General features: G+C 42.9%; 1 protein-coding gene across 1 annotated transcript in view; it reads left to right on the top strand.

Moving 5' to 3' along the window:
* The window catches only part of LOC144767572 (uncharacterized), an 82290-nt gene extending 56377 nt beyond the window's left edge, over positions 1–25913 (top strand). Inside the window, exons 4-6 of the mRNA XM_078650992.1 lie at positions 3788–4021; positions 13193–13319; positions 25007–25913. Coding sequence (XP_078507118.1) covers positions 3788–4021; positions 13193–13283 — 325 coding nt within the window. The 3' untranslated portion in view covers positions 13284–13319; positions 25007–25913. The remainder of the gene's footprint in view (positions 1–3787; positions 4022–13192; positions 13320–25006) is intronic.
* The last annotated feature ends 1020 nt before the right edge of the window (positions 25914–26933 follow it).

Here is a 26933-nt window from a genome sequence, read left to right as displayed (position 1 = left end):
GACCTATCACTGTTCTCCTTTCTCCAATGTTGAACGTCTTCCCCGAGTGTATGATGAAGGCACCTAAACCTATTCTGAAAAGCCCGTACCGCCTCATCTCCTCCTTTTCCCCAGAGACGGGACATTTCCTCACATTCTACAATCCTAGTATTTTGTTCCGGCTGTTCTCTCTGATTTGTAGGACATGTAACTCCTCTATTCTCCTGACTTTGGCCTTCCCGCCCCTGACTACTTTCGCTGGCCCCACAAAGAGATACAGTCCCGTTACCTCTACTTTCCCACTCTGGTTCCGTTCTCGACCTATTATTCGGGGATACTATGGACCCGTCCCATTCCCTCAAATCAGCTCTTAATTCTGAATAGGGTCTTGGCCGCGGTCCCCTTAGATCCATTGGTCCTCTCGGACCTCCCTGTTCTGAATTGGGACCGACAGTTGTGTCTAATGGGGTGTTCCATGTTACCGAACCTGGCAATTGCTTCCATGCATTTGTCACGTTATTCCTCCTTTCCATCTCGATCCTTTCTCTATCCAATTGCCTTTGTTGTTCCCCCCTATCTCTCTCAGAGTTATAGATCGAAACTATGGGTCCTATGGTAACAGGCACTTGAAGAGCGTCTGGTAATCCCACAGACTCAGCCCTTTCGGTGGTTGGCGTTTTCTGCACTACAAACCTTCCCACTACACTCTGTACAGTGTTATTTGGAGGTGTTTCTCCACTTTTGATAGGTGTCCATTCCGATATAGGGAGTGGTGTATATCCCTCTATGTCATTCCCATCTTCCCTTGCAAGCCCTCTATCTTCTATTAACCCCACTCTCGGAGGTGGTCTATCCATTAACAATCTGTTTATCAGATTGTCCTCCGACTCGCTTTCCTCGTCTTCTTCCATGAGGTTTCCTCCTCCTGACACCTCCCTCATCGGATACATTTTCTCCACCTCAATAGTCTGTACCCTCCACCGCTTTGCTTCCTCATCCCATTTAGAATCTCGTACTGCCCTTACCGATCGCGTCAGCCTTTGTTGACGCCTGTTCAAATTTCGGTCGTGTGCAGCCTTAATCCATGCATTAAGAGCCTCAAACTGTGTTGGTCTGGGCGAGGGTTTCAATGAGGACATGGTTGCTTTTAGCCGATGTAACACCTCTAATTTAAACGTCCCGTACCTCGGGAACTGCATTTCCTCATTCCCTTCCGTAAGCTTATTCCAAGCCCCAATCCATAATATCGTATGCAGCCCCACATTCGTTGCCATATAATGAGCTGGTGTACCCTCTGGCGGAGCCTCTTCCCCGTAATAATGTTCACTTCGTTTACGTTTAAAAATCCCTTTCAAACACTTAAAACACTTCATGATTCCTCTTTTCTCTGCGTTTGTTTACTTCCTGATGACACTCCACCAATCTCAGCGCCGTTCTCACTAACTGGCCTATCCGTACGCGACTTTCCTCCGACGTCACGCTAGCCGCCCAACCAGAGCGCGGCTTTAGCTAACGTCACACCAACCGCTCAATCACAGCGCGGCTCTAGCCGACGTCACCCGTCCCCCTTCGCAGCAGTTCCCCTCCTTTCTCAGCTCGTCTCCTCGGTTATGCACGCGTCCCATTCATACTCCGAAAAATGATTACTTCCGTCCAAGCGATCACCTTTCTTTGACTGTACGCCCACAGTCTTTCTGTAGTTGTCACCTTAACTTGGCGAAATGTCTTTCCGTTTACTTCCAGACAATCGCCTTCTCCGATAGGGTACTCACACACAGTAACTTTCGACCAGCGTCCGTTACTCATACACTCACTCTTACACTCCCCCTATCTTGGATCCACGGCGGTCAATGGTACCTCGTGACCTCCGTACTATGGTCGACAACTACCCTGGATGTTCGATACACCCAAAACCACTTAAGCTCTGGCCTGAACTTAAGATTTCACCAGTTCACCCGTTTACCAGGTAACCAGCTTACCAGGTTGCGCGCGCTCACAACCTTCTCTCATTCACACTACAGGCATTCAACTCCGCAAGACATTACAATACAAGTACAACACAAAACACCGCAATCTGTTCACGCATGACCCTTTTTATACTCACTCTCCGATACTGCTGCTTTTCTCGCACCGTCTGCACCTTTCGGCACACGATTCTTCCGCTGCTCGTCTCTCGGCGTCTCGGGCCTTGGGGTAAACTAACCTCTCTAGATTACCTTCCTCAAGAAGATAACCATCCTCACTCTGCTACCAACTGCTAACGCGGGATTTCTGGTTACTAGTTATCTTACTAGATCCCAAACCAAGTCGACTGAATCGTTGGTACCTGTCATTGAGTAAAAGATAATCTACTACTAGGTTAGTCAATTAAGAACTTACACCACTCTAAATGACCACTGACCAGGATTAAAGTTTCAAAGATTTAATATAAAGTCAAAGATAACTGAAGATACAAACTTCTCAAAATGAGATTCAAAAGGTAAATTGGTATCACTATAAACATGAACTTCTTGAATAATCTAAGTCTGAAGAACAAAATAATAAGTACAAGCTCAAAAACCATAAGGGTTGTCAAAATAGATATAAGTTGCAATCTCAAAGTCATTACAGAAAAGAAAATTAAGTTAGTCTGTCCCTACACTATACTAAGTGACATCCCTACTTAGCAAGATCTTAACCCTCTAGGTGTCAGCCGTGGTGACTTCCTAAGAAGATCACGCACTTCTCTTTGTCTCTTCTCTGATAATGGGTCTCTCCTGATCAGCCTATCTGCCTACCCATCCGCTTCCTTAGGCTCCCAAAATCATCTGCTCTGCTCTCCTCCCGGGTCTCTTTCCCTAATACCAAATCACATTTTCAATAGAAACGCCCCTTGGGACGCCCCTCACGTGGTACATCATTGCGCGACAAACTCCATGATGGTACTCTTGAAGACCCTCGTTATAGTTGACCTTGGTTCCCAGGCTTCTTCTCCAGTACGCTGATACCCCCTGAAATTCCTGGAAACTCCTACAGGCCTGCGCAAGGCGCCACTGAACAAAGTCCCTTTCATTCGAGCTGATTAGGACCCTCGCACCTGCATACAGCTCGTCCTGCAGTGGGCCTCAAATTCCAGACTCCACCATATCTTTAGTCGTAAAACACTCTCAAAGCTCTGTGCTGGACACCTCGCGACCTCTTCTCTAACGAGCACATGACGATTTAAACGACATGACATTATCTCCTCTGGCCTACTTGATTTACATGCAGCAGGTCCCTGCACTCTTAAAACGTTAACTTGATTTAAACAGCAAACATTCTTAACTAGCATACGTTTCTAAAATAACACATCTATAAAGCATATACTTTTAACCCTAAGTTCAATAGTACATTTGGAAGAACCATGTCAACCTTATCTCACATTAATTTAGCAGCACGTTCAGGTTTGCTGTGAATTGCCCTAAGGCCTACACATTATACTGGATTTTAAAGTTACATTTAATTCGGACATGATTCTTTTAACATGAGAACGTGAGGTTTTCATATTCATTCCAACATTTCTACATTAATCTCACACCGTTACAATTATAGTTACTCTACTTAACATTCTATACATTTCACTACTGAATATAAAACACTCTGTATATTTTCACTCCTAGATATAAAACACTCGTGTGCAAAACATGTTTAAACTAACTACGTGCTTGTAAATATGGCGTACTTATACATTTTTTCCAAACTTGTGCTCTCTCAGTCTTCTTGCTTCCACGATGAGGGGGTTATCTGTGCACTGCACCTAATGCTCACACGATCTGTAATGTTCCTCTAGCTTTTCAAAGGAGCGTCGTCAGGAGAAAGATCTCAGCTCAATGGAGGCAGGTGTCCTTGCTCCCGTAAAGTCATTGCAGCAGAAGAAGGACATCAACACTGAGGCCAGAGTCCTGAAACCTGAGAATTGGCAGCAGGAGAAGAAGGAGGATGTCAAAGCCCAAAAGAGCCTGAATTTCATTGCCCACAGCCCTGATTACTTCTTTCTGTCATCTTCAGACTTAAATGGCAAAAGGTAAGAATGCTTTGAGGAATCATAGCGCTTCATCCTGCCATGATCTCTAACATTATATTGAGTTTGAAGTGTCCTTTTAGGCTTAAGTCAATGTTTGTTGTTGGCCTACTTGAGTTTTCTTCGAGTAAGAATAAAAAGTGAATTGCTGGGCATATCTGGTGTTTCCAGAGGGGAAACAGCGTTTACAACGTTGTCATCACATTGCAGTGCTTTTACAACGCAGTTGTTACAATGACCACGTTGTTAGTACGTGATACTTTACATCGCAAGTCATAAGAATGACTTGAGGGGCGCGCTGGACTTAGGAATAGTATTATTTACTATTCTTACTCCAGTTTGTGCAGCCAGAAACATTTTTTTTTTTTAATTTCTTTTTATTGAATAAACAAAGAAAAACCAATGACAGGTGACTTACATCGCGGAATGAAAGGATGAGCAATATATATACAGGGAAAAATGGATGGAGAGCTATCAATAAAGCCTACTCACAAGCTACATCGGGTGTGTGGCCCCTCGACATTCAGGATAATCAAACAAATGCCAACCACCAACCCCACCTCCCCTGGAAACAGGATAAACATTGAGCGGCAATCCAGAGTAGAAGGGAGGGGGGGGGGGCGCAGCAGTAAAAAGGTTACGAGACTACAGCCGCATCCCGGATACAATAACGGATGACGCAACAGTTGGCTAATTTATGCTAATAATACCCCCACCAGAGCCCATCCACCCAAAACACAAATTCGCGCCTCAATAAGACCACCTATATCAGGATTCTAAAGGATTTCAAACATAAAAACTACAAACACTAACAAGACGAACACCCCTCCCCCACCCTGCACCCCTGCATATGGCTTGCGCCTGTCCCCAACTAGCAATGTACCTGTCGCCCCATCTAACTAGGTTCTAAAAGTAGAAAAAGTGGAGGAGGACACCTCAGTACGGGCCCCCGGTCCCCTCTCCCCCTCGCCAGAACCATGAATCCCCCAGGATAAAACCCACAACTCTATTAGAAGCGACATAAAACAACAGGGGAAACAGTAAACACCACCCGACTTCCCGTAAATACAATAGTAGCGAATCCCAATTCAGCAAGTCCTCGAAGCCAAGCCCCAACAATCAGTCTCATCCTTGACCCTTCCGATCAGACGTGCAAGCCCCTTCCGGACAGACTGTCGCCTCCGCAGGATAGTCAAAATGCCAAAACAGTTCAGTAAAGTTCCTTCCGAGGCTAAGCAAAGTTTTAGAATCACTGGAAACTCCATCGACATCAACGATGTCCCTCACTGCGATGAGCTCCCAGCGCCGTTGTCTCTGCGATCGTAATGAAGGTGTCAGAGAGGGGAAAAACGCTGTTTGATGCCATAGACAGTTCCCACCAAGAGTATCCGGAAAGGAAGCACCAAGTAATCCACACAGTAGGCAATGATGGAGGGCTTGGCAATCCATAGAGAACACCGAGTACACGGTCGTCGGCCATCACATTGCCATGAAGCTCCGCCGCCCCTCGTGGCAAAGGGCCCACTGCTGTTACAAGGACCTCCGTGGGTGGTATAGACCGATCAAGATATTGCAACGGATCAGGGTCCGGTCCCTCATGCCCATGTCTATATGTGACCGCTATCATTTTCTGGACAATAAACTCCACATGGCAATGTAGTGCCCCGATAGCTGCCAGTACAGTCCGCATCAACGGTACAGAATCAGTCCGTCCCACCACATTTCGTTCCGAGTCGACCATTATCGCGTCCCCCAGGGGCACCGAACTTCCCCGGGGAAACCGGCAAAATTGGGACGGACTGCCACGGAGGGAGACTCAAGGCGTACAAAGATCACAATCCACGCTCCGCTACCGCGAGCGGAGACCCCGACTCAGCGAACTCCGGCGGCGGCGAACCGGGTCTCCGGGTCAGGGACCTCCACCCACAGCCACAATTGTGCCTCATCAACCCTCCGTCGATTTTTAGGCCAGAGCAACAACCGCCGTCAAAATCAGGCTTAGAAAGTTCTCCACGTCCAAGGACCAGACCCTGTCGGTCACCCACGGCCGATGTTATTCAACTGGAACCCGGCTGGGCCAGTACTCGAGTCCCCGGCTCACAAGCTGGTGTAGGCCCCAAACTGAAACTCGACATAACTCCGTCCACCAAGCTGGTAAAAGTCCCAGGATCGCTCCAAAGTACAGCACAGCAGTTCACACGCCCGGAGGCAGGGTGTAAATTCAGGATTAGTAGCAGGATCATCTGGCGGGGGACGGAGGCCGGCGGAGTCGGGAGCCTAAGCAGCCATCTTGGTTGCTAGCGTAGCTCCTTCCCCCAGAAACATTTTACAGCTCTATTTCCTGCTAGTTAAATCGATACTGCTGCACCGTTCCCCTCCTGGTGGTGGTGGTGCTTTTCACTGGTTAAAATATCCATCCTGACTCATTCCCTTCCTGCTGGATGCAGTGCTTCCTGCTGGATAAATCAACAATCCTACACTGTTCCTCTTGTGGTGGTGCTGCTGTTTCTCACTGGTTAACTCATCCCTGCTGCACCTATGCCCTCCAGTTGTTGGCACAGCATTCTGCTAGTTAACTCACCCCTGCTGCACCATCGCCCTCCTGATGGTGGCACAGCTTTCTGTTGGTGAAATCATCCCTGCTGCACCATTCTCATCCTGGTGGTAGCTATGCTTGCTTCTGGTTAAATCGTCCCCACTGCACCTTCACCTCCTGGTGGTAGTGCTACTTCCCTCTTTTTCATACCATAAATCCTTCATTGTTCCCCTCCTAGTGGTGGCTGGCGCTGCTTCCCGCTGGTTAATTCAACCCTGCTGCACAGTTCACCTCATGGTGGTGGTATTGGTTAAATCATCCATCCTGCACCATTCCTCTCTTGATATTAGTGCTGCGTCTGCCTCCCACTGGTTAACTCACCCCTGCTGAAATATTCCCCTCATGGTGGTGGAGCTACCTTCCGCTAGTTAAATCAACCCTGGTGCACTGTACCCCTCCTGGTTGTGGTACTGCTTCCTACTTGATCAATCATCTTTCCTGCATCGTTTACCTCCTGGAATTACTGGGGTCCAACATTTGACTGTAGAAGAGGCTTGTGTCTCCTTCTTAGATCTTGTAGATCACGGGGTCCCTCAGGGATCTATCCTGGCTGTGACCCATAACAAACCATTATATCGAGCCCTTGGACTCTTACTAGGAAAATCAGGGATCTTGTATCATCAATATGCAGATGACACCCACTGTACTTGCAGGTCTCCTCCCCAAATGGCATCTCGCACCTCAGCAACACTCTAATCACTGTTGGAGATGGGATGACTTCACATCACTTAAAACTAAATCCTTCCAAACCTGAATTTCTCCTCATTTCCTCATCGAAATCACAACCTCGTATAAAACCCTGAATGGACACACTCAGCATGCTAAACAGCAGACCCACCATTGTAGACAGTGCCACATCCTGACTAGTCATGCTAGATAAGTGGCTCAACTTACATTTGGAAATCAGAACCCCGGCCAGAAATGTGCAATGTAAATTGCGTCTTCTCTGGGGAATTTGCCGCTACCTTCCAGAGCAAGATCTAAAAACTCTTGTTTAATCATTAATGCCCTCTAGAATTGACTACTGTAACTCTCTCTTAACTGATCTCCCCAAAACTCATCTCATGCCTTTCAAATCAATCCTACATTCAGCAGCACGTTTCATCTATGGGGCCAAAATGAATGATCATATCTCACCAATTCTGTTCACTTTCGCTGGCTGTCCATTAAAGCCAGAGCTATATACAAGACGGCTTGTATCATTGACAAAGCCCTACCCACATCCACTCCATATTAACTGCTAGACAGATTCCAGCTGAACTGGGGACAATAGACCATCAAAACGCCAAAGCAGTGTTGCTTGAACCACTGAACTTTAAAAAAGAACGACTCATGGTATAATCCTTCTCAGGAAGCACTGTCAGAATGTGGAACTCCTTAACTCTGTATCCTACGCACCAACATTTCGAAGGCTTTTTGTAAATCGGAGCTGAAAGCCCTTCTCCTTCAAAGAATTCTTAGCTTACCTCTTGTCCTCACTTCTAACCTTGATGGTTTAGTTTCACAAATGATTATTGCCCTGAGATTGACTGCCCAACTTTTACATATGGAATTTGCCATTAGTCGACATGCTGCTGCTCAAATGTTGTCACTACTGCAATTTATACTATGCCCCAATGTTCATGGCTTCTTTAAGGCACATACTTCTTCAGATAATGTAACTCTATACCCTATGTAATGATTGGATTATTTAATATTGTCTCAGCAAAAAAAGGGGGGAGTAATAGGTTTTCCAAAAGAAATCGAAAGATTTCGGAAAGGAAACCTGCCCAGGGGAGCGTGTATCAGATACAGTGAATCCCCTTGGTGGTATGCTTTATCTTTGGGGTTCATCCCAATCCTCTACAGATTGAGGCATGCTAAGACCCAACTGTTACAAGGGAGCACTTATAGATGTAGTCTATGATAAAGAATGTGAGGTGGAGGGGAGTAGAAGTTTAAAATACCTGACTAGTAGGACTATTGTTTTATTCCCGCCCCTAGCTGGTAAGGTTAAAACCAGGGGTTGTGACTGAAGGCGAGGACTATAATGAATCTGTTCTCTCCAGAAATGATCGGTCAACATGTTTCGAGCCGTTCCCCTATTGGCTCTTCTTCAGGACCAATCGGGAATCTAATCCCAATGGTACCACTCCTCAGAATCCTCTAATAAGGACACAATAAAAACAAAACGGCTCATTAGCCTTGACTGACAAACCTACTCAATGCAAATGAACACAAATATGAAACACCCAAATGTGAGGGTGCTTATTAAAACTGTAGAACAGTGATCACTCTGTACATGAAAAAGCAATAAATGCCCTTCTTCGTAGCTTTAACTCAGTTGTTGTGTAAAAAATCTCCACCATTGTGGGGAGGCATCATGAGGCAAAACAAGACAATCACGAACACACAAACATCTTATTACATACATTTTTGACGCTGTACTAGTGCGTCATGGTCTTTGCCAGAGAGGAGGGGCCTGTAGTCAAACCCTAAGTGAAGGAAAAAATGAAAGATTGTATCGTCAGGAGAGAGTAATCAACGCGGGACTAAAGAAAAAACATCTAAGGTAGTCGATTGAGTACCTTCGCTCGTGGCTACCAGGTGATATACCACGTAAGACCCTCCTTTCTACTTACTTCGTCAAGGCCGCCCTCTGCTTACATGCCTAAATCGATTCCCTGAGACTGCATCTTAGCTTTGTGTGTCTCTGGGTCCTTATTTCAACCGCGCTGTTGGAAAATCAAAGAATAAGACCCCAATGGATATTGTCATTAAGACCCAGGGAATCTGCTCTGAGTTTGAAGACCCATCTCTGCTCCTTTTCCAGAAGGCATTGCTCACAGTTGTCTGTGTTCTTGATGTGTTCAAGAATCACCCATTTCAAATCTCAGGGTGTATGTTTCAGTTCAAGAAAATGGGATGACATCTTTGTTGTGATGCGTTGGCATCGGACATTGCTACGGTGCTCACATATTCTGATGCTGATTTTGCGAGTGGTCATGCCCACATTATGCAAATTGGATGGGCAAGTAATGAGATAGACTACCCCTGCAGTGTTGCAATTTGTCAAGTTGCATTGTTGCATTCCATTGTTGAAAAACATAGTCTTGGTGATCTTAGTGAGATGGCAAACACCGCAATTCCCGCAGGGATAGTGGCCCATTGGTGATGTTGCAGAAATAGATTGGCTCACTGGTCTCGTATTAGTGAGTTGGGCAGGTATGTACTAGCCTACCCTCAGGCTTTTTCCTTTTCTGTGAGAGAATATAGGCTTTGGTATGTTCAAATTACAGCTGTTCAGAATACGCCAGTGTTTCCCTATGATTTTTGAGACCCGGCTGAAGCTATGTTATATGTCGTAATGCAGATCGGCCTTGTTTCTTCTTGCTTGCCTGGTGTGGGCGGGGTTCAAGTAGATTGTCCCTAAGAATGTTGAATGCGTGATTTTTTGCTTTTGAAACTATTCGGTTGGGGTAGCTCCTTGCTAGCAATTTCTGTGTCCATTTTTATGACTGTGTCCTGTAATCATTGAGTTCTGTACAGTTTCTCCTGACTCTTAAAAAATGTCCAAATGGTATGTTTTCTTTTAGGTGTCTGGGATGAAAACTGTCTTAAAGTAGTAATCAGTTCTTTGCTGTCGGTTTTTTGTGAGTATTGGTCTTTAGGATCCCTTTTTCTGCAATGATGTTAAGATCCAGAAAAACTAGTTCCGTCCTGCTCATTGTGTGGGTGAACTTCAGGAAGGTGTTCTGTGTATTGAGCCATATTATGAACTCCTCAGCTGTGGACTCATCACCATCCCAGATTACCAGGATGTCGTCGATGTATCTATTCCACGTTTTTATATGATAGAGAAAGGGGTTGGTGTTATTGAGAATTTTGTGTATCTCAGGGTGGTGTACATACAACCCTGCAACACTCGGGGCAAAGGTACTCCCCATGCAAGTTGAGTGTTGTTGGAGAAACAGCATTTCTTCGAGCCCGATGCACTAAAAGCTTTTATGGTTGCAAACAGTCCGATTCTCTGTGAGTGAATCTCTAATGTTGCTGTAATGTGTTGCTGTGAATGAGGATAAAATGTGAAGATGTGGCTTGTGGTTGGCATTTTGGAAGCAGACCTATGTAGCGCCTATGTAAAATGTTATTATCCAGGTGGACCCTCCGCTTCCTTGATTCATAAGACTGCAGAAAAGTTGACTTTTATTACTATTTTACACAGATTTTCTGTAGTTATTTGAGATTTCACAATGTTTGTAGATAGGACAGAACACTCTCCTAGGCGCTGGAAGAAGAGGTGTGGGGGATGCTGTAGCATCCCCCAAAATAACCATGCTGATGCTCTGAAAATGAACGAGCATGGAAGATTACCTTAAAATTGGGTTTTATATCCTTAATGGGCAATCAAATACAAAGTCCTAATGTCAGTCTAATCTTCTGATAAATTGCTGCTTATTCTTTTAACATGAACACTGGTATTAACTTTTCTTTCTCTTACTGCAAAGGGTGACGATTTTGTAAAGTGACAATATTTTTGGTGTTAAAGTAAAGTCTGCAGGGGTTTGTGTTCTACAAACACACAACAAATTCTAAATACCTAGAAATGAACTGTACAAATATTTCAAAATAAATAAACAGTTAGGAAAGCACAAATGAAATTCTTTGTTGTTTAATTCTGGAGTGTGATGGAAACAAAGATTGGAATAGGATCCAAACAAATCAAGACACTTTCCTTGCTGTTAAGCAAATGACAAGTATTCTCTTAAACCCAATTTTCACACATTGATTGTGCGCTATATAATGTTATCAGCAAAACTGGTTGTTTGTGCCAGTGTAATGCTAATTTCAATGGAAAATGTGTTGTTTGTAAATGACAATGTAACACCATACCAAGCTGTATTAATATACTTGTGACAGTGTGCTCCTGAATGCAACACCGGGTACATACTGCACTCTTACCACTTGCCTAAAGAATGGGTGTGGCTTGTTTGCAACACTTGTTCTTTGTGTGATGCTTGGATTTTTCATATAACACCTATGAGATCAGTGATGTAGCATTGAAGGCAGTGCCCCCAATCTGAAAATTGTTCCAGCACCACTGACCACTGCTTGAGAGCCACGTGTCTGAAGAGAGCCCTAGGTGTTACAGTTTTGCTAGTGTTGTTTGAATTTGTTGTGAACTGTGTTTAAGCATCTTGTTTATTACTTTATGAGGACCACAGCAGTTCTTTGTCCGGCTTTAATTCCCCCACAGACTGGTTTATATAGTGGACTTTGCTTGTCTTTATTCATTTATGTAAAGTTTGTATTCGATGATTCTCTTTTCTCAGATGTCTAAACATGAGTCACTGTGAACTTTTAGCCATAATTTAACAATTCAATCTCTCCTAACAACACAAGATGCCTGAATACAAAACACAGTATACTTATAGCCACGAGTGCAGATGCCCTTTGTGAATCAGGTTCTGTATACTTATAGCCACAAGTTCAGAGGCCCTTTGAGAACAGGTCCTGTATACTTATAGCCACGAGTGCAGAGGCCCTTTGTGAATCAGGTCCTGTATACTTATAGCCACAAGTTCAGAGGCCCTTTGTGAATCAGGTCCTGTATACTTATAGCCATAAGTTCAGAGGCCCTTTGAGAACAGGTCCTGTATACTTATAGCCACGAGTGCAGAGGCCCTTTGTGAATCAGGTCCTGTATACTTATAGCCACGAGTTTAGAGGCCCTTTGTGAATCAGGTCCTGTATACTTATAGACACGAGTGCGGAGGCCTTTTGTGAATCAGGTCCTTTATACTTATAGCCACGAGTGCGGAGGCCCTTTGTGAATCAGGTCCTGTATACTTATAGCCACGAGTTTAGAGGCCCTTTGTGAATCAGGTCCTGTATACTTATAGACACGAGTGCGGAGGCCTTTTGTGAATCAGGTCCTTTATACTTAAAGCCACGAGTGCGGAGGCCTTACGTGAATCAGGTCCTGTATACTTATAGTCACAAGGTTTCACCTTCTGCTCCTTTTACAGTACTAAATAGCCAGGTTGGAGACCTACAGCCAAGAGCGCTAAACAAAAATACATCCCTGTGGTCACTAGAGAAGACATCAAAAACTCTCAGCTACAAACGGTGCTATACGCTACTCTCATGGGATAGGAAGTCCTGGGGAGAACACAATGCAGGCCTACAGCCAATGAAGGGGTACACTGAGCTCCACAAACACCACTTTCTCCCCAGGAAATGTCGCTGAAAACATACAGGAAGCTACTCGTATATTAAAATGGCTTTGTGTTTTAATGCTTACTGCCAACATGCAGCAACGTGAAGCTAACAGGCTCGAATCCCGGCAAGACAAACTCAGCCTTCCATCCTTCTGAGGTCGGGAAAGCGAATATCATTAAAGTTGTTGATAATAAAACCTGACAGCGCGTCCTAATTTTATGAAAAGTTATTTTGATTGTTATATCACTGGCGCCCTAGATATCAAGCACTGCATACTAGTAAGTAGTAACCAAAGGAAATTATACTCTGGTGAGATGTCACTACACCGCCATGAGGACACTACCCTGTCATTTGTAACCTGATGTTGTTTTCCTCAGACCAGTGGGTGATGGTGTCCAGGCCCCCGGACTCCCTGAAGAAGGGCTATGCCGTGTTATTTTGGGGCTCCTCGAACAAGACCAAGAGTGAAGTTCATCACTGACTAATGGCCACTTCCATAAAAAGGTAAACTAAAAGAAAGAAAGAGAGTACAAAAAAAATAGAAAGAGAAATAGAAAGAGAAGAAGGGAGGAATACAAGATGACATAGAGAGAAATAGAAAGAGAGAAAGGAAGACCGAATGAGAAAGTGTGATTGAGAAAGAACTAAAATGAAAGAGCAAGAGAGGATGAGCCAGCGAGAGAAAGAGAGAACAGAACTTCTTCCAAAACTAGTGTCCTTTCTACAAGCGGGTAATGAGATCACCTCCACTAGCCTATGATGGGTAAGTGCGAGCTGACCCAGGGAATTGGCAGAGACAAAAAAGCCTCCGATTTATTTATTGTTTTTTATCTATTTTGTTTCTAATTTCAGACTTTTTTATTGATTTTTATATAAAAAAGACGTAACAGAACGGAAATGTAAACAAGGTACTGACACATTTAGTAACGAGTTACTAAAAGGTTTGTCCACAAATACATAGTATTAAGTATCGTGATGATGAAGTTCTAGTAGTTTTATTAGTAGTGTTAGCATATAGAGAATTAATTTGTATAAATGTAATCGAAAGGAAGCATTAGGAGACTTCTGAAATGCAGTAAATATTTATTCAATCTAAGTAAAGACAAATAAAAAGAAATAAACAGCATGCTGGGTTGTAGTACAGAGATACAGTACAGAGCTCCTACAGAGGTTGCATGAAAGTCAAGAGACCAACAAAGGTTTTAGAGGCAGTAGGAACAGTAGGCATCAAATCAAACTTAAGTGATACTTTTGCTAGAGCCTGAGCCATTTAATGGACGAAACAAGAAAATGCAATGGAATGAATGTGGCATCTTTGTGTAATTTTAAAAGTCTTGATAAAATTACAGAGGGTAGGTAGGTATCACTGAATAAGAAGATACACAGTTGTCATGTACCTTATTACCTCGTTGAAGATGGTTTTACCAAGTATAGATCTAACTTACTCTGCAAAGGTTTTATGCTCCTCCAGATCATGTTTCATTAGAAATGATGCAGTCTGCCACATGAAATAAGTAGATCCAATACCACCAGGTGTTATGGATAGACAGTCATAACCCTTCCATTTGCCCAGTATCGATGTTATACCCTGAGAAAGGAGGATGACTGCAAAAGGTATGTCTGGTAGGTTTAAAGGTGGCAAGGAGTCCATTGCAAAGATACCCAATAAAGCCGTGGAGAAATCCAGTGGTATGTTATTGTGCAAGATTTCTTACAAGTATGGTTGGATTTTTCTCATGACTTATGATAGAAGTCCCTGTTTGGGGGGAGAGAATTCCAATATGCGTCAGAGGATATAAGATTTATTTCACGCAATCTTTCTAAGGTCCAATATTCTCTATGTATTGACCTAGCTACATTGTGAAAGGTTAGGGGACATTTTGGCTAAACTTAATTATTTATATATTTGTAAATCACCAAATATATAAATAATCGATACCAGAATCATTTTGAAAAGAACATTAGAAAACTTCCAGCACCTACTGATCATATGGACAGAATATGAAGCTGGGCTTTAAACACATTAAAACATATCCACCTTAACACATATCTGCCTGAGAGCGGTGGATTAACAAAGTAATAGTCACCCTCACAGCAAACGTCCGAACCTATTGGTGTAAAATCACTAAGTAGCAGACATAGGCTATGGCAATAATCCAATCCGGAGTGAATGCATGAGGGCACTGAGGAGGCAGGGTGTGTTTTTGGTAAGAAAGTCAAGATGTTTATTAACAAGCATAACAACCAATGACAAGATCTCACCCTAGAATGAACTTGCATTGTCGGGGATATCACCAAATTGAATATACCCACGAAGGGCTTAAGGCTAGTTGCAGGTGTAGGTCTGGCTTCGAAACGGGTCCATAGGCTTGAGTCCAAGTGTTCAGTGTTCTTTCCTATGACAAGCAGCTTTGTCTTGCTCACACTTAGTTGCAGAAAGTTATGCCTGATCTATAGAGACACTCCATCCAGAGAGTCTGTCAGCTTCAATGCAGAAGCTGGAATTTGCTCATCTAACCTGTTAAAGAGAAGTGTGGTACCTCAAGCTCAACAGAAGATGGATGTACATACTGAACGGAATAGGGTACAGGGATGCACTCTGTGGTTCTCCACACAGTACCTGTGCTTTAGATGTAGGGAGGAAGGGAGGGATAGGGTCTGATACGTTCTTTCAGAAAAGATTGAAACCAACTTTAACATGGTGCCCTGGTCATTATCCATGTTTCTACGAGACCGGATCACCTCAATAAGCAGGTGATGAGCAGAGAGAGCAGTCCTAGATTACCTTTACAGGCAAGTAATAGGGCAGAGAGACCAGCCCCAGATCACCTCAATAAGCAGGTGATGGGCAGAGAGACCAGCCCCAGATCACCTCAATAAACAGGTGATGGTCAGAGAGACCGGTCGCAGGTCCCCTCTTAAGTTGGGAAACCCCAATCTTCCGTCTAGATCTATTAAAAGCCTTGGCATCACAATTGACAGTGATCGAATAAATCACTTAGCAGCAGTCCTCCCTGGACCTCAGCACCATGAAACCGTATGGTGTACGAGCGCTTTATAAGTATTCTTAACTTAACATAACATAACATAGGGCAGATAGACCATACCAAGATCACCTCCACAAGCGATAGGACAGAGAGACCGGCCCCAGATCACCTCCACAAGCAAGTGACAACATACATACAATTAAAATATTTTTTTTTACTTACATCAGCTGCCAGGGAAAGTCATATTCCAGCTATTTGTACGCCATTTTTTATTAAACTATTAGCGAATAATGTAATATTCACTATGAGTATAATAAAAAATCGACAAAAATTAGGTGAGTGAAGCCCCCACCGACATCCATAAGGACAAGCTGCTTCTGTTCCTGCCACAGCTGATACTAGGCGTCACAACGACAGTGCAAGGGGTCACATGGGGCATGCCAGGTGTCGTAGCAGTGACCCCTAAATGACGCCCATGATAGTGACTGATTTGTGAAAAACGAAGCGACGACATACTAACAAGATTGTGTGCTGTGGCCATTGTATGGCCACAGACTGGAATGGCATATTGAAAGAGTATCATGGGAAGCGATAATTTAACACCAAACTTAACCTAGTTGTAAACCCTTTCAATGACCCTATAGTAGCCAATAGGATGAAGGCATTAAGAGGCAGGCCGGCTCCAGACAGGAGTGACGAAGACTTCCTCCACCTGATAATCTCCTTTATACAGGGAAAAGGGATGATGGTGAGAAATGTGGGCCACCAGCTCCTAACAATATCTTTCTGTGCAGGAAAGATCAGACAGACTTGAACAATATCTTTCAAAAAGTGTGGTAATAATGGAATTTATTTATCCTGGGCGACTTTGCCGATTTCACATTACTGGTATTGGCCAACACATGACTTATTCATTTAGTTATTTGTTTTGAAGTGCACTGCCGTTTGACAGGAAGTCTCTTTGAAGCACATGTGCATCTGTACAAAACATTCCATGAGTAAACTAATCCACTTTCAAAGAGAAGCTGATTTCTCATGCACAGTTTTCAGTCAATCATCATTTGTAGAGCGCAGCACTGTCAGCCCCGGTGGTATCTGGGCGCTGTGGTGCAAGATCTCCGTAGAAAAGCCAGGTCTTGAGGAAACAGCAGGAAAAGGGAAGAAACAATCAGAGAAAGGCAAAACAAAGGGCAGACAAATGAGCAAGCAGAAAAGACAAAACAAGGGGCAGAAAATGCAACATAGAGGGCAGAAAAGTGATCAGAAGAGGCAAAATGGAGAGTATAAAAACGAGCAGCAGAGGCAAAATTGAGGGTATAAAAACGAGCAGAAAAGGCAAAACTGTGGCCAGAAAAACGAGCAGGAAAGGCAAACGAGGGCAGAAAAAGGTAAAAAAAAGAGGACAGAAAAACTAGCAGAAAAGGCAAAACGGGCAAAAAAAGCATCCAGCAAAAGCAAAACAGAGCAGAAGAGGGCAAAACAGAGGGAAGAAAAACGAGCAGAAAGACAAAACAGAGGGCAAGAAACAAAACAGCACAGAAGAGGGCAAAACAGAGGGAAGAAAAAAGAGCAGAAAAGGCAAAACAGAGGGCAAAAAACAAGCAAACAAGACAAAACAGAAGGCAGAAAAATGAGCAGAAAAGACATGAGCAAAACAGTAGTCCAGGCCCTGGTGATTTCGAGGCTGGACTACGGAAACTCCCTCTTTCTTGGTTCTCCCACATACGTAACAAACTGTCTACAAACTGTTCAGAACGCAGCAGCACGACTATTACTGAACATACCTAGATGCCAATCAGTTAAAACAAGATTGAAGGAACTGCATTGGCTCCCAGTTCAAGCCAGAATCAAATTCAAGTCCCTTAACCTGGCTCATCGTGCCATGCACGGAAGGGGTCCGGCACTTATTCAAAACCTGGTCGCCTACTATACACCCAACCAACAGCTTAGGTCGAGCTCAAAATTTCTCATGAAAGATACCACAATAAAAAGAGCCATATGGGGTGGAAGGTCTTTCATCCATTAGATACCTATGCTCTGGAACAGTCTAGATCCAGACCTTCGACTCAATCAAAACAAAGTACTGTTCAGGAAAAAACTTAAGACATGGCTCTTTCCACAAGACTAAGCGCTCACCCCCTTTACCTTGATTCATGCAGCGCTGAGATGCCTAAGTGTAGTCACGCGCTTTACAAAGCCCATAAACATAAACATAAAACACCAGTGTTCAGGTGTAACCTTCATGGGGATGAGCTGCACTCACTAGGGCCTGGTGAGATGGGAAGACCTCTAAGTAGAGGAGGCTCATCTAAAATTTGATCATGAATATTGATTGCAAAGTTTGATTGATGTCTCAGATCTGGGCACATGGTGTTCCAAGGTTGAGCTCCCAACATCCCAATCGCCCGGCCTCTGTGGGATATGCTGTTTGATCTGATTTATGTGTGCATGTTTGCATAATTTCATCTTAGTCTTCAGCTACTTGTATAGTTAGCAAATAAGGTTTGAATTTAGTTTGGGTCATAAACTGCCCTGGGAGTTTAAAACAGAGCACAGGCGTTTGAACTTTATCCTCTTGGCAATTGGGATACAATGCAGGGCTTTAAAAATCTGAGTGAGCTGAGCTGATTTCCTCAGTTTTGCAGATTTTGTAGTTTCGAAGTTTCATCTTTGGGGTGCTTGATTGTACGGTGTTACAGTAATAGCATTTTGAGAGTCCCAAGGACCTTATCAATTCAGTGCGGTGTAACAGTTAAATCTGGGGAAGAATCCTCCTCAGCAGCATAAAGTAAAATTTGGTATTTTAACCAACACTGGGTTAAGTTGATCCAACAAAAGTTTGTGTCTAATCATGTCAAATGATCTGGGTTTAATCCATCACCATTCTTTAGCTCACTCTGCCATCCCAGTTCAGACATGGCCATATGCAAATCAGTCTGACCCTGTGCCTCATGGGAACAGTCCAGCCCGAACTGCCAAAGCCATGTCTTCCCTGGACTGGAAACAAGCACCCTGGGACCGGTTTCTGGCATTTCAGCCTTCATCAGCCAGGCTAGCTTGAATCCAGTGGCAAAGTGAGTAAGGGACTCACGTCTGTATGTAAATGGAAGTTGAACAATGCTTGCTTCACCGTGACCAAGAAGTAATTGGCAAAACGTGTCGGTAGGAAGCTTCAGTTTTTGCATTAAACAAAATTAAGCACCTTGGAGTGTCCTGCGCAGTTATTTCTGGAAGAAGAAATTTTGCTGATTAAATTACTATATATATGTATATATGCATATGTATTTATATATATCTATATATATATCTATATATATATATATATATATATATATATACATACTAGCAGCCCGCCCCGGCGTTGCCCGGGGCAGAAGGGGGCTGGGGGCAGCATTTTAGGCTTCTGTGCACTCCCGCCTGGGCCCCCGCCCGCCCCGACATTGCCCAGACTGCCTCCCGCCCGCCTCCCTCCCGCCTCCCTCCCGCCTCCCGCCTCGCCTTACCTGAGCCTCCGCTCCTCCGCCACTCCTCTTTTAGGCTTCTGTGCACTCCCGCCTGGGCCCCCGCCCGCCCCGACATTGCCCAGACCGCCTCCCGCCTCCCGTCTCGCCTTTGCCTTACCTGAGCCGCCGCTCCTCCCTGCGCTTGGGACTTCACCGCCACTCCTCGCTGCCCGTCACCGCTCCTCCCCGCCTGTCATCATCACACACGTCTAGGTCGCGGTCAGCACTACGTTGCGGCCGGCGCTAGTTTTAGGGGACTACTTTGTTTTTAATTTTTTTTTTTAATTTACGTTTTATTTTTATTTTATGTCGCCTATGTCCATCTACACACCCTGAGGATTCCAACAATGTATTGGGTGTGTGGATTGGCGCCGTGGTTCCCGAGTTTACCTTGCCAAAAGGTTTCTGTTCTCTCTTTATAATAGTAGTATAGATATATATACATACACAAACCTATACAGCACAATTACTAAAAATATATATTTTGCATAAATGTATTTTTATGTACTATTATAAAAAGTACATCTTATATATTTACATATATTTTTTGCATGAAATTTAAGAATTCAGTTACAAACATTATATAAATTACTAAAATAAAAGTTAAAACAAACAGAAAAATCCATTTACAAACAATATTATAAACATTTAGAAACAAATTGAAATATAAACAAATGCTATAAAATTAGAATATTAATAATAAATATATTTAAACAATATTAGGAAATGTATTTGAGCCTGGGAATAATACATATACTATTCCCACTCCAGGTTTATGCAACAGTAGAGAAATTGTAGAACTTCAGAATGGTTAAATATATTATTCACACTCCAAACAGTACAACAGTAGGGGAAGTGTTGGACTCGGAGGGGCTAAATTTACTATTCCCGCTCTAGTTTGAGGAACAGTAGGGAAAGCATTGGACATCGAAGGGTTTAAATTTACTATTCACGCTCAAGTCTGTGCAACAGTAAGGCAAGCGTTGGCCTTTGGAGAGACATAATTTATTATTGCCACTCCAGTCCATGCAACAGTAGGAAAAGTGTTGGACTTTGAAGGGGAAGAACCTACTACTGCCACTCTAGTCTGAGCAATAAAAGGGAAAGCACTGAAGTTTGGAGGGGTTAAAATTACTATTGTCACTCCAGTCTAAGCAAAAGTGGGGAAACTGTTTGACTTCAGAGCAGTAAGATTTACTATTGCCACTCCAGTATGTGCAACAGTAAGGAAAGCGTTGGATTTCGGATCGGTTACATTCCCTATTCCTACTCCAGACTGTGCAACAGTATGGCAAGCGGTGGCCTTCAGAGAGGCATATTTATTATTGCCACTCCAGTCTGTGCAACAGTAGGGAAAACATAGACTTCAGAGGAGTACGATTTAATATTCCCACTCCAATTTAAGCAACTGTAGGTAAACTGCTTCACTTCAAACACATTACATATTTGCATACCCTTATTTAGAAACAAATATAAAACTCTTACTATAAACATTATTACTTAACATTATATATATATATATATTTAAAAACAGTTCACTAATTTACTAAATTAATAAACAATGTAACAATTACTTTTCAATTTAACAATAATGATGAGTTAGTTATTATTTAATTAACTTTCCAACCGATATCCCGCCAAAGCCTAGAAACCTACACCTAAAATAGAACTAAAAAGAAATAGGTATAACACAATTTAGATGATTGATAATCAATGAAATAACTACTTAACAATTATTAATGAATTGCCAATTAATAATTACTTACCATCTCACCAAACACCCCTACAAACTGAGCAACCGACACCTAAAATATAACTAATATATATATTTATTACACAAAATTACATAATTTATAATCCTTTGAAGATTTACTTGTATATCATTTTTTTTAATTACTTAACTTCCCACCCTATACACCTACAAACTAAGCAACATGCAACTAAAGTATAACTAAAATAATTCAGTATTAAATAATGTACATAATTACTAATAATTCACAATGAATTAATAATCTATTAAATAATTGATAATACATTACAAATTAAGTGTTAATTGATTATTACCTAATTAACTTTCCACCCTATGCCCCTACAAACATCATAACCCACACCTCAAATTTAATTAATTAAATCAGTAATATGCAATATCAATCACATACCACAACATTATTAATTCATATTTAATTATTACTTAATTAACTCCCCCCTACAAACCCACCAACCTGCTACAAAACTATAAATTACCATTAACGATTAAATAAAAAATGTAAATCAATCGAAATTACAAACTATATTTAAAAAAAATAATACCAATTATACAAACCATAACATTAAATAAAATAAAACACATTAAAAAAAATTAAAAAACGATCTCTTTACAACTATATTATTGAAAACAATATTAGTAATGATACTTGTCTGAAAAAAATTATATCTTGACAACAATATTTCTGCATAATGATATTTTTGTATTACAATATTCCCCCCCGATATTACTGTCTCCCACTATGAAAAACTCAATATATTTTTTCCAAATGCAGAGTAGAGTTTGATTATATAACTTCTTGCACTTGTTGAGTTATGCCATCATTCTTCATCTTCCCAGGGATGGGACTGAAATTGCCTGTTTCCAGCGGGCTGGCTGACAGTATCTTTAGCATTGAGGTGATTATTGTGTTTTTTATTTATTTAGAGAGTTTGGGATGCATTGCTTTTAGTTGTGACGCATTCCTGTTTCTTGTTACCTCTGACTCAAGAATAGAGACATTGTCTTGTATTGCAGTGACTGAACACGGCTCAACTAGAAATTTGAAGGTTTTCAACTTGCTAGTAGCGTTGCACTTTTGCTCTGGGTTTAGTACTGCAAAGGTTGAGACAATGTTTAGATGTTGGGAGGATCAATTGAGGCACAAAATGGTATTGCAACTACTCTGAAATATTAGCCTGTGCTTGGAGCTTTTTGCTCTCAAAGAAGGACATGATATTTTGACAAGGTTGGACTAAAAGGACAAGGGCAAACACATCCGGATGGGTAACTTCCTGAAATATTTTAAACAATTTGGCTGTTTGGTCTCGAACCCAATTCATTTTGATTGCAAAACTGGCTTTCTTTGCTTTCTGGACTGCTCTAAGGTATTACCTTGTAAGCTTTACAGAGCTACTTGTTGGTTGGCATTTGGGGTTTCTCCACCATTTTTCCAGTTTCCACAGATGAACCACGTATTAACCACCTTTTCAACGTTTTCATGTTGTAAGGATGGCACCATATTCAGTGTTCTGGGTATTTCATGGAGGAGGGAGTCTAGGTTGGTTTAGATTGAAGGGGTGGTGTGTCGTACGCAGGGAAAACTTCATGAAATCTGATTGGATTCTGTGGTAGATGGGCAAAGTTTGAATGATCAAAGATGCATGTTTCAGTCTTCCCTGGGTACATTTTGCTGTTGTAGATAATGATAACAGAAGTTATCCGTTTAGGGATACAACCGAGGGCTTAGTACTTCAGGAGATGGCCAGGTACAGAGTATCACTTGCCTTACGTGTGGAGGAGATCATTAGAAAGAAACTTAACAACTATCAGTTTTAAACAGATTCAAGTGTGTGTGTCATATACGTGAAGTCCACACACAGATTAAAATCTCACAGCAGCAGTAGTCTGTATGATAAAGCTTGAGTGACAATGACCAGTGTTGTGAGTGAGTGGTAGACAACTCTGCCTCTGACACAAGACCTGTTCTTCATGAGGATTTCAAAATGTGGTTGAGCAGGATGTTTATGAGAGTTGCTGCATCATGAGAGGATCATGTCTCTCCTGAGAGAGCACATTCTTGCTCTACGTTTAGGTTGGCCTTTATTCTGCTACTGAGTGACTTACATCTCTGGTAGAGATGTTGTGCACAAGGTGGGGCTGATGTAAATGTCGGAATTTGTAAAGCGCACAGCTACCTCCACCGGAGGTGTCCCGGCGCTGTCCGTATACCGCTTAGGAACCCTTCCTGGCTTTCCTGGGAAATGTCCACTCCTGGGCACCCCCCAGGTGCAGCCAGGCATCCCAGCGCTTTTGGGGCTATTGTGGAGACTAAGCAAGCTATTGCCCAGAGTTGCAGCGTGGGACCCATGATCAGAACAGGCACTGAGGCGAGAATATCCAGTCAGGGGAATTAATGAGCCGGAGACCCACCGAGGTGGGAATCAAACCCTGGTCCCTGGCCAGAGCTCTGCATCAAAGTGTGCCTGCTCTAACCATTGAGCCACACTTCGCCACATATTGTAGTGTGCTGCATAAATGCTTTCCTTAGTGTTCCTATCTGTGGAACTGTGGTTGAAGTTATTAGTTCTGATGGTGGGTCACAGCCTGAGTAGGCTTCAGTATTGTTTGGGTAAATGTTGGCTGATAGCACTTTGGCTCATTATGTTGCTCTCATTGATGGGTTGGCACTCTCTGGCTGGCCCTCCCTTGAGGAGGAAGATCTGTGTTGAGGAGATGCATCTGCCACCTATGGATTTATGGTGTTTCCTCGCCATAGTTGCTTTATAGTTCAAAGGTTGTGAGAGCAAGCATGAAAGGGGACCGAGAGCTTCAGGCTTGGATAACCTTGGCCATTTTGTATGGGCTAAAAGCGAATTTCCATGTAAGAAAGTGGTTATCTTGGGTATTCAGTTTCAAACCTTTGGATATTTTTGAGTAGGTATGAAAGGGTCCGGTCCCAAAGATTAGTGACCACGTTATAGAAAAGCAGAGCACTCCTCTTTTACTACTTAACCTTCCTTCATCTGAAATGTTTCAGATTAGACAGTAAAACAGACAGTCAAGCTTTGTTCTAAAGTTAGTCTTTCATTGGGGTTTTCCAGATAGCAGTGTAAACTTCCATAAAGTGGACTTGAAGTGGGATACTAAGATACTTTATTGCACAACCCGTCCCTGCACTTAGCTTGGTGTGGCCTGTTCTTGTCACATTGACAAGCACTAGGGAACTCAAAAACTCAAAAACTCTGAATTGAATTAGCACAGACTGAGACAGGGAATGGTTGGCCCTTGTCTGCAACATCATACAGAGAACGAGTGGTTTCCATGTGCGATTACATCAGCCAAGGGGTGATTGGTCCTTCTGTGTGATCACAGACAGTCGATGATTTGTCTCTGTGTGTGTGTGTGATGTCACTTACTTTCTGACTGGCCTTGAAGATGATATCCAGTGGGTTGACTAGTCCCTAATTGTCACCGAAGGTGGGGAATGATTGGTACTTGTGTGTTACGTAGATCAGTTTCTAATTAGACTCCACAGCTAATCTATGAGTGTATTAAAGTATACCAAAAGTGATGGGTAATCCATCAGTGTAATCACAGACAGAAGATACTTGATCCCTGTTCGTGGAATTAGTCACATTGCTCCATGTGTGTGCTGTGAGTCAGTTTCAGTGGTTATCACTATAGATCATGCAATATATTGAATGACGATAAACTGCATTCACACCATTAACTACCCCATAATCATCAAGGTAAGCAGATGTGGAACTAAGAATAGTAAATATATACTTATGTTAGCAAAGTAATTTTTCGTAGGTCGATATTGTTGACCTCAATATTGTCACATACAACCGTCTGTTTCTGGTGTTGTCTCTGTGTAATGAAGATATAATGATTTGTCACCACGTGAGAAGCCATTTGTTTTATCTCATTTGTTCCATTTTGTGTCTCCCCTAGGAACCAACAGCTCATTTGATAAGACTACTGTGTGGCTGATATATCTCCAAAGCAGCAATCTCCTAATTGTTCTCACACGTCTCCTCAAATCAAGTATGAGGATTGAATCCAGGGCGCTTTGCATGCTTCTCCTCTTATTTAATCAGAATTAGCAAGACCGCGTCCTTTAGCGTGCTCCTACACTTATCCCAGCATGGACTCCTCAATTCAAGTTCTTCTGCCTGCTTCTTATTTTGCCAGCACTTGACGCAAGCTTCGGTATGCTCTATCTTTCAACGTCACCATGACTGAGTCTGTGTCCTTCTGATGTTCACCATATTACCCAATAGGAGGATAGAATCCGTTTTATTCTAACGGACACTTTTTCATCCCCTCTCTCTGCTCTCCCTTTCACCAGCACTATGAACAAGCTCAGAACTTTTGTTTTTTACCACTTCACCAACATCAGAGAAAGGTTCTATTCATCTGATTCTCTTCTGTTACCAGCACAATGAGATCTGGCTCTTCTAATACTAACAATTTAATTCAGTTACTAGAACAATCCCGAATACTTCTGCATGTTCCACCACTTACCAGCACACACGGGTGCGGACCATTTTGTTCACCAGTATCACTTCCACAAGAAAAGAGATCAGGCGCCCTTCTGACGCTTCCATCAGGGGTGAGTTCAAGGCACTCTGATGCTTCCCCTATTCAGTAGGAGTGGATTCAGGCCTTAGTTACTGCCCAAACTTTATCATCCTGCCTCTAGACATGGGATAAATTGACTTCAAACATTTTCCAGCAATACTTGCTTTGGGAGGGACTGTGTGCTTTTCTGTTCAGCTTTTTTGGCAATGGCTTCAGCGGTATTAACCACATCAACACAATTTTATGTGATGAAATAAAACAATATTTAATTAAGAAACTGTCTCTGTGTGTTAATTACTAGTATGAACAGTGAGGATCAGGCAATTAAAATACGTTTCCCAGAGAAATAAGGGACAAAGCACTAACAAGGTGCAGACCTCTCACCTCACAAGCAAGTAAGGGCTTACTGACATCAGGTAGAAAACAGGGACATTTCTCTCTCAACCCATGCAGAAACATTAAGGACAAGCATTTACAATGCAATAGGTCTCGCAGCATTAAAGTTTGAGTTACTGGCATTGTAAATGACAATGCTTTGCATTAATTTAGATTTTTTTATTTGCAATTGGTATATAAACATTGTTTGTGAATGGTTAGCTGTTGCTTATGCTAAGCAAAGTTGGCAGTAATATAGAGTTCTAGTCTTGCTTGTTATAAGCATGCTGATTTAAAGCGCTCTGATACCTGCACTGACGGCAGGTGGTGTGTGTTCATGGTGGAAGCGTGCACTGATGGCTGGTGGTGTGTGTGTGCCTGGTGGAAGCGTGCACTGATGGCTCGTGTTGTATGTGCCTGGTGAAAGCGTGCACTGATGGCTGGTGGTGTGGGCCTGTTGAAAGTATGCACTGACGGCTGGTGGTGTGTGTGTGCCTGGTGAAAGCGTGCACTGGCGGTTTGTGGTGTGTGTGTGCCTGGTGAAAGCGTGCACCGATGGCTGGTGGTGTATGTGTGCCTGGTGAAAGCATGCTCTGACGGCTGGTGGTGTTTGTGCCTGGTGAAAGCATGCACTGACGACTGATGGTGTCTGTGTCTGGTGAAAGTGTGCACTGACGGCCAGTGGTGTGTATGCCTGGTGAAAGCGTGCACTGACGGCTGGTGGTGTGTGTGCCTGGTGGCAAAGCATGCACTGACAGCTGGTGGTGTGTGTGTCTGTAACCGTGCACTGATGGCTGGTGGTATGTGTGCCTGGAAGCATGCACTGAAGGCTGGTGGTGTGTGTGCATGGTGGAAGCGTGCACTGACATCTGGTGGTGTGTGTGCCTGGTGAAAGCGTGACAGCATTGTTCACAAAACATCC

This window comes from Lissotriton helveticus, chromosome 7, assembly GCF_964261635.1.
Source record: "Lissotriton helveticus chromosome 7, aLisHel1.1, whole genome shotgun sequence".
NCBI classification, from domain to species: domain Eukaryota; kingdom Metazoa; phylum Chordata; class Amphibia; order Caudata; family Salamandridae; genus Lissotriton; species Lissotriton helveticus.
The sequence above is the reverse complement of the archived record's forward strand: the minus strand, read 5'-3'. Positions and strand labels throughout refer to the sequence as shown.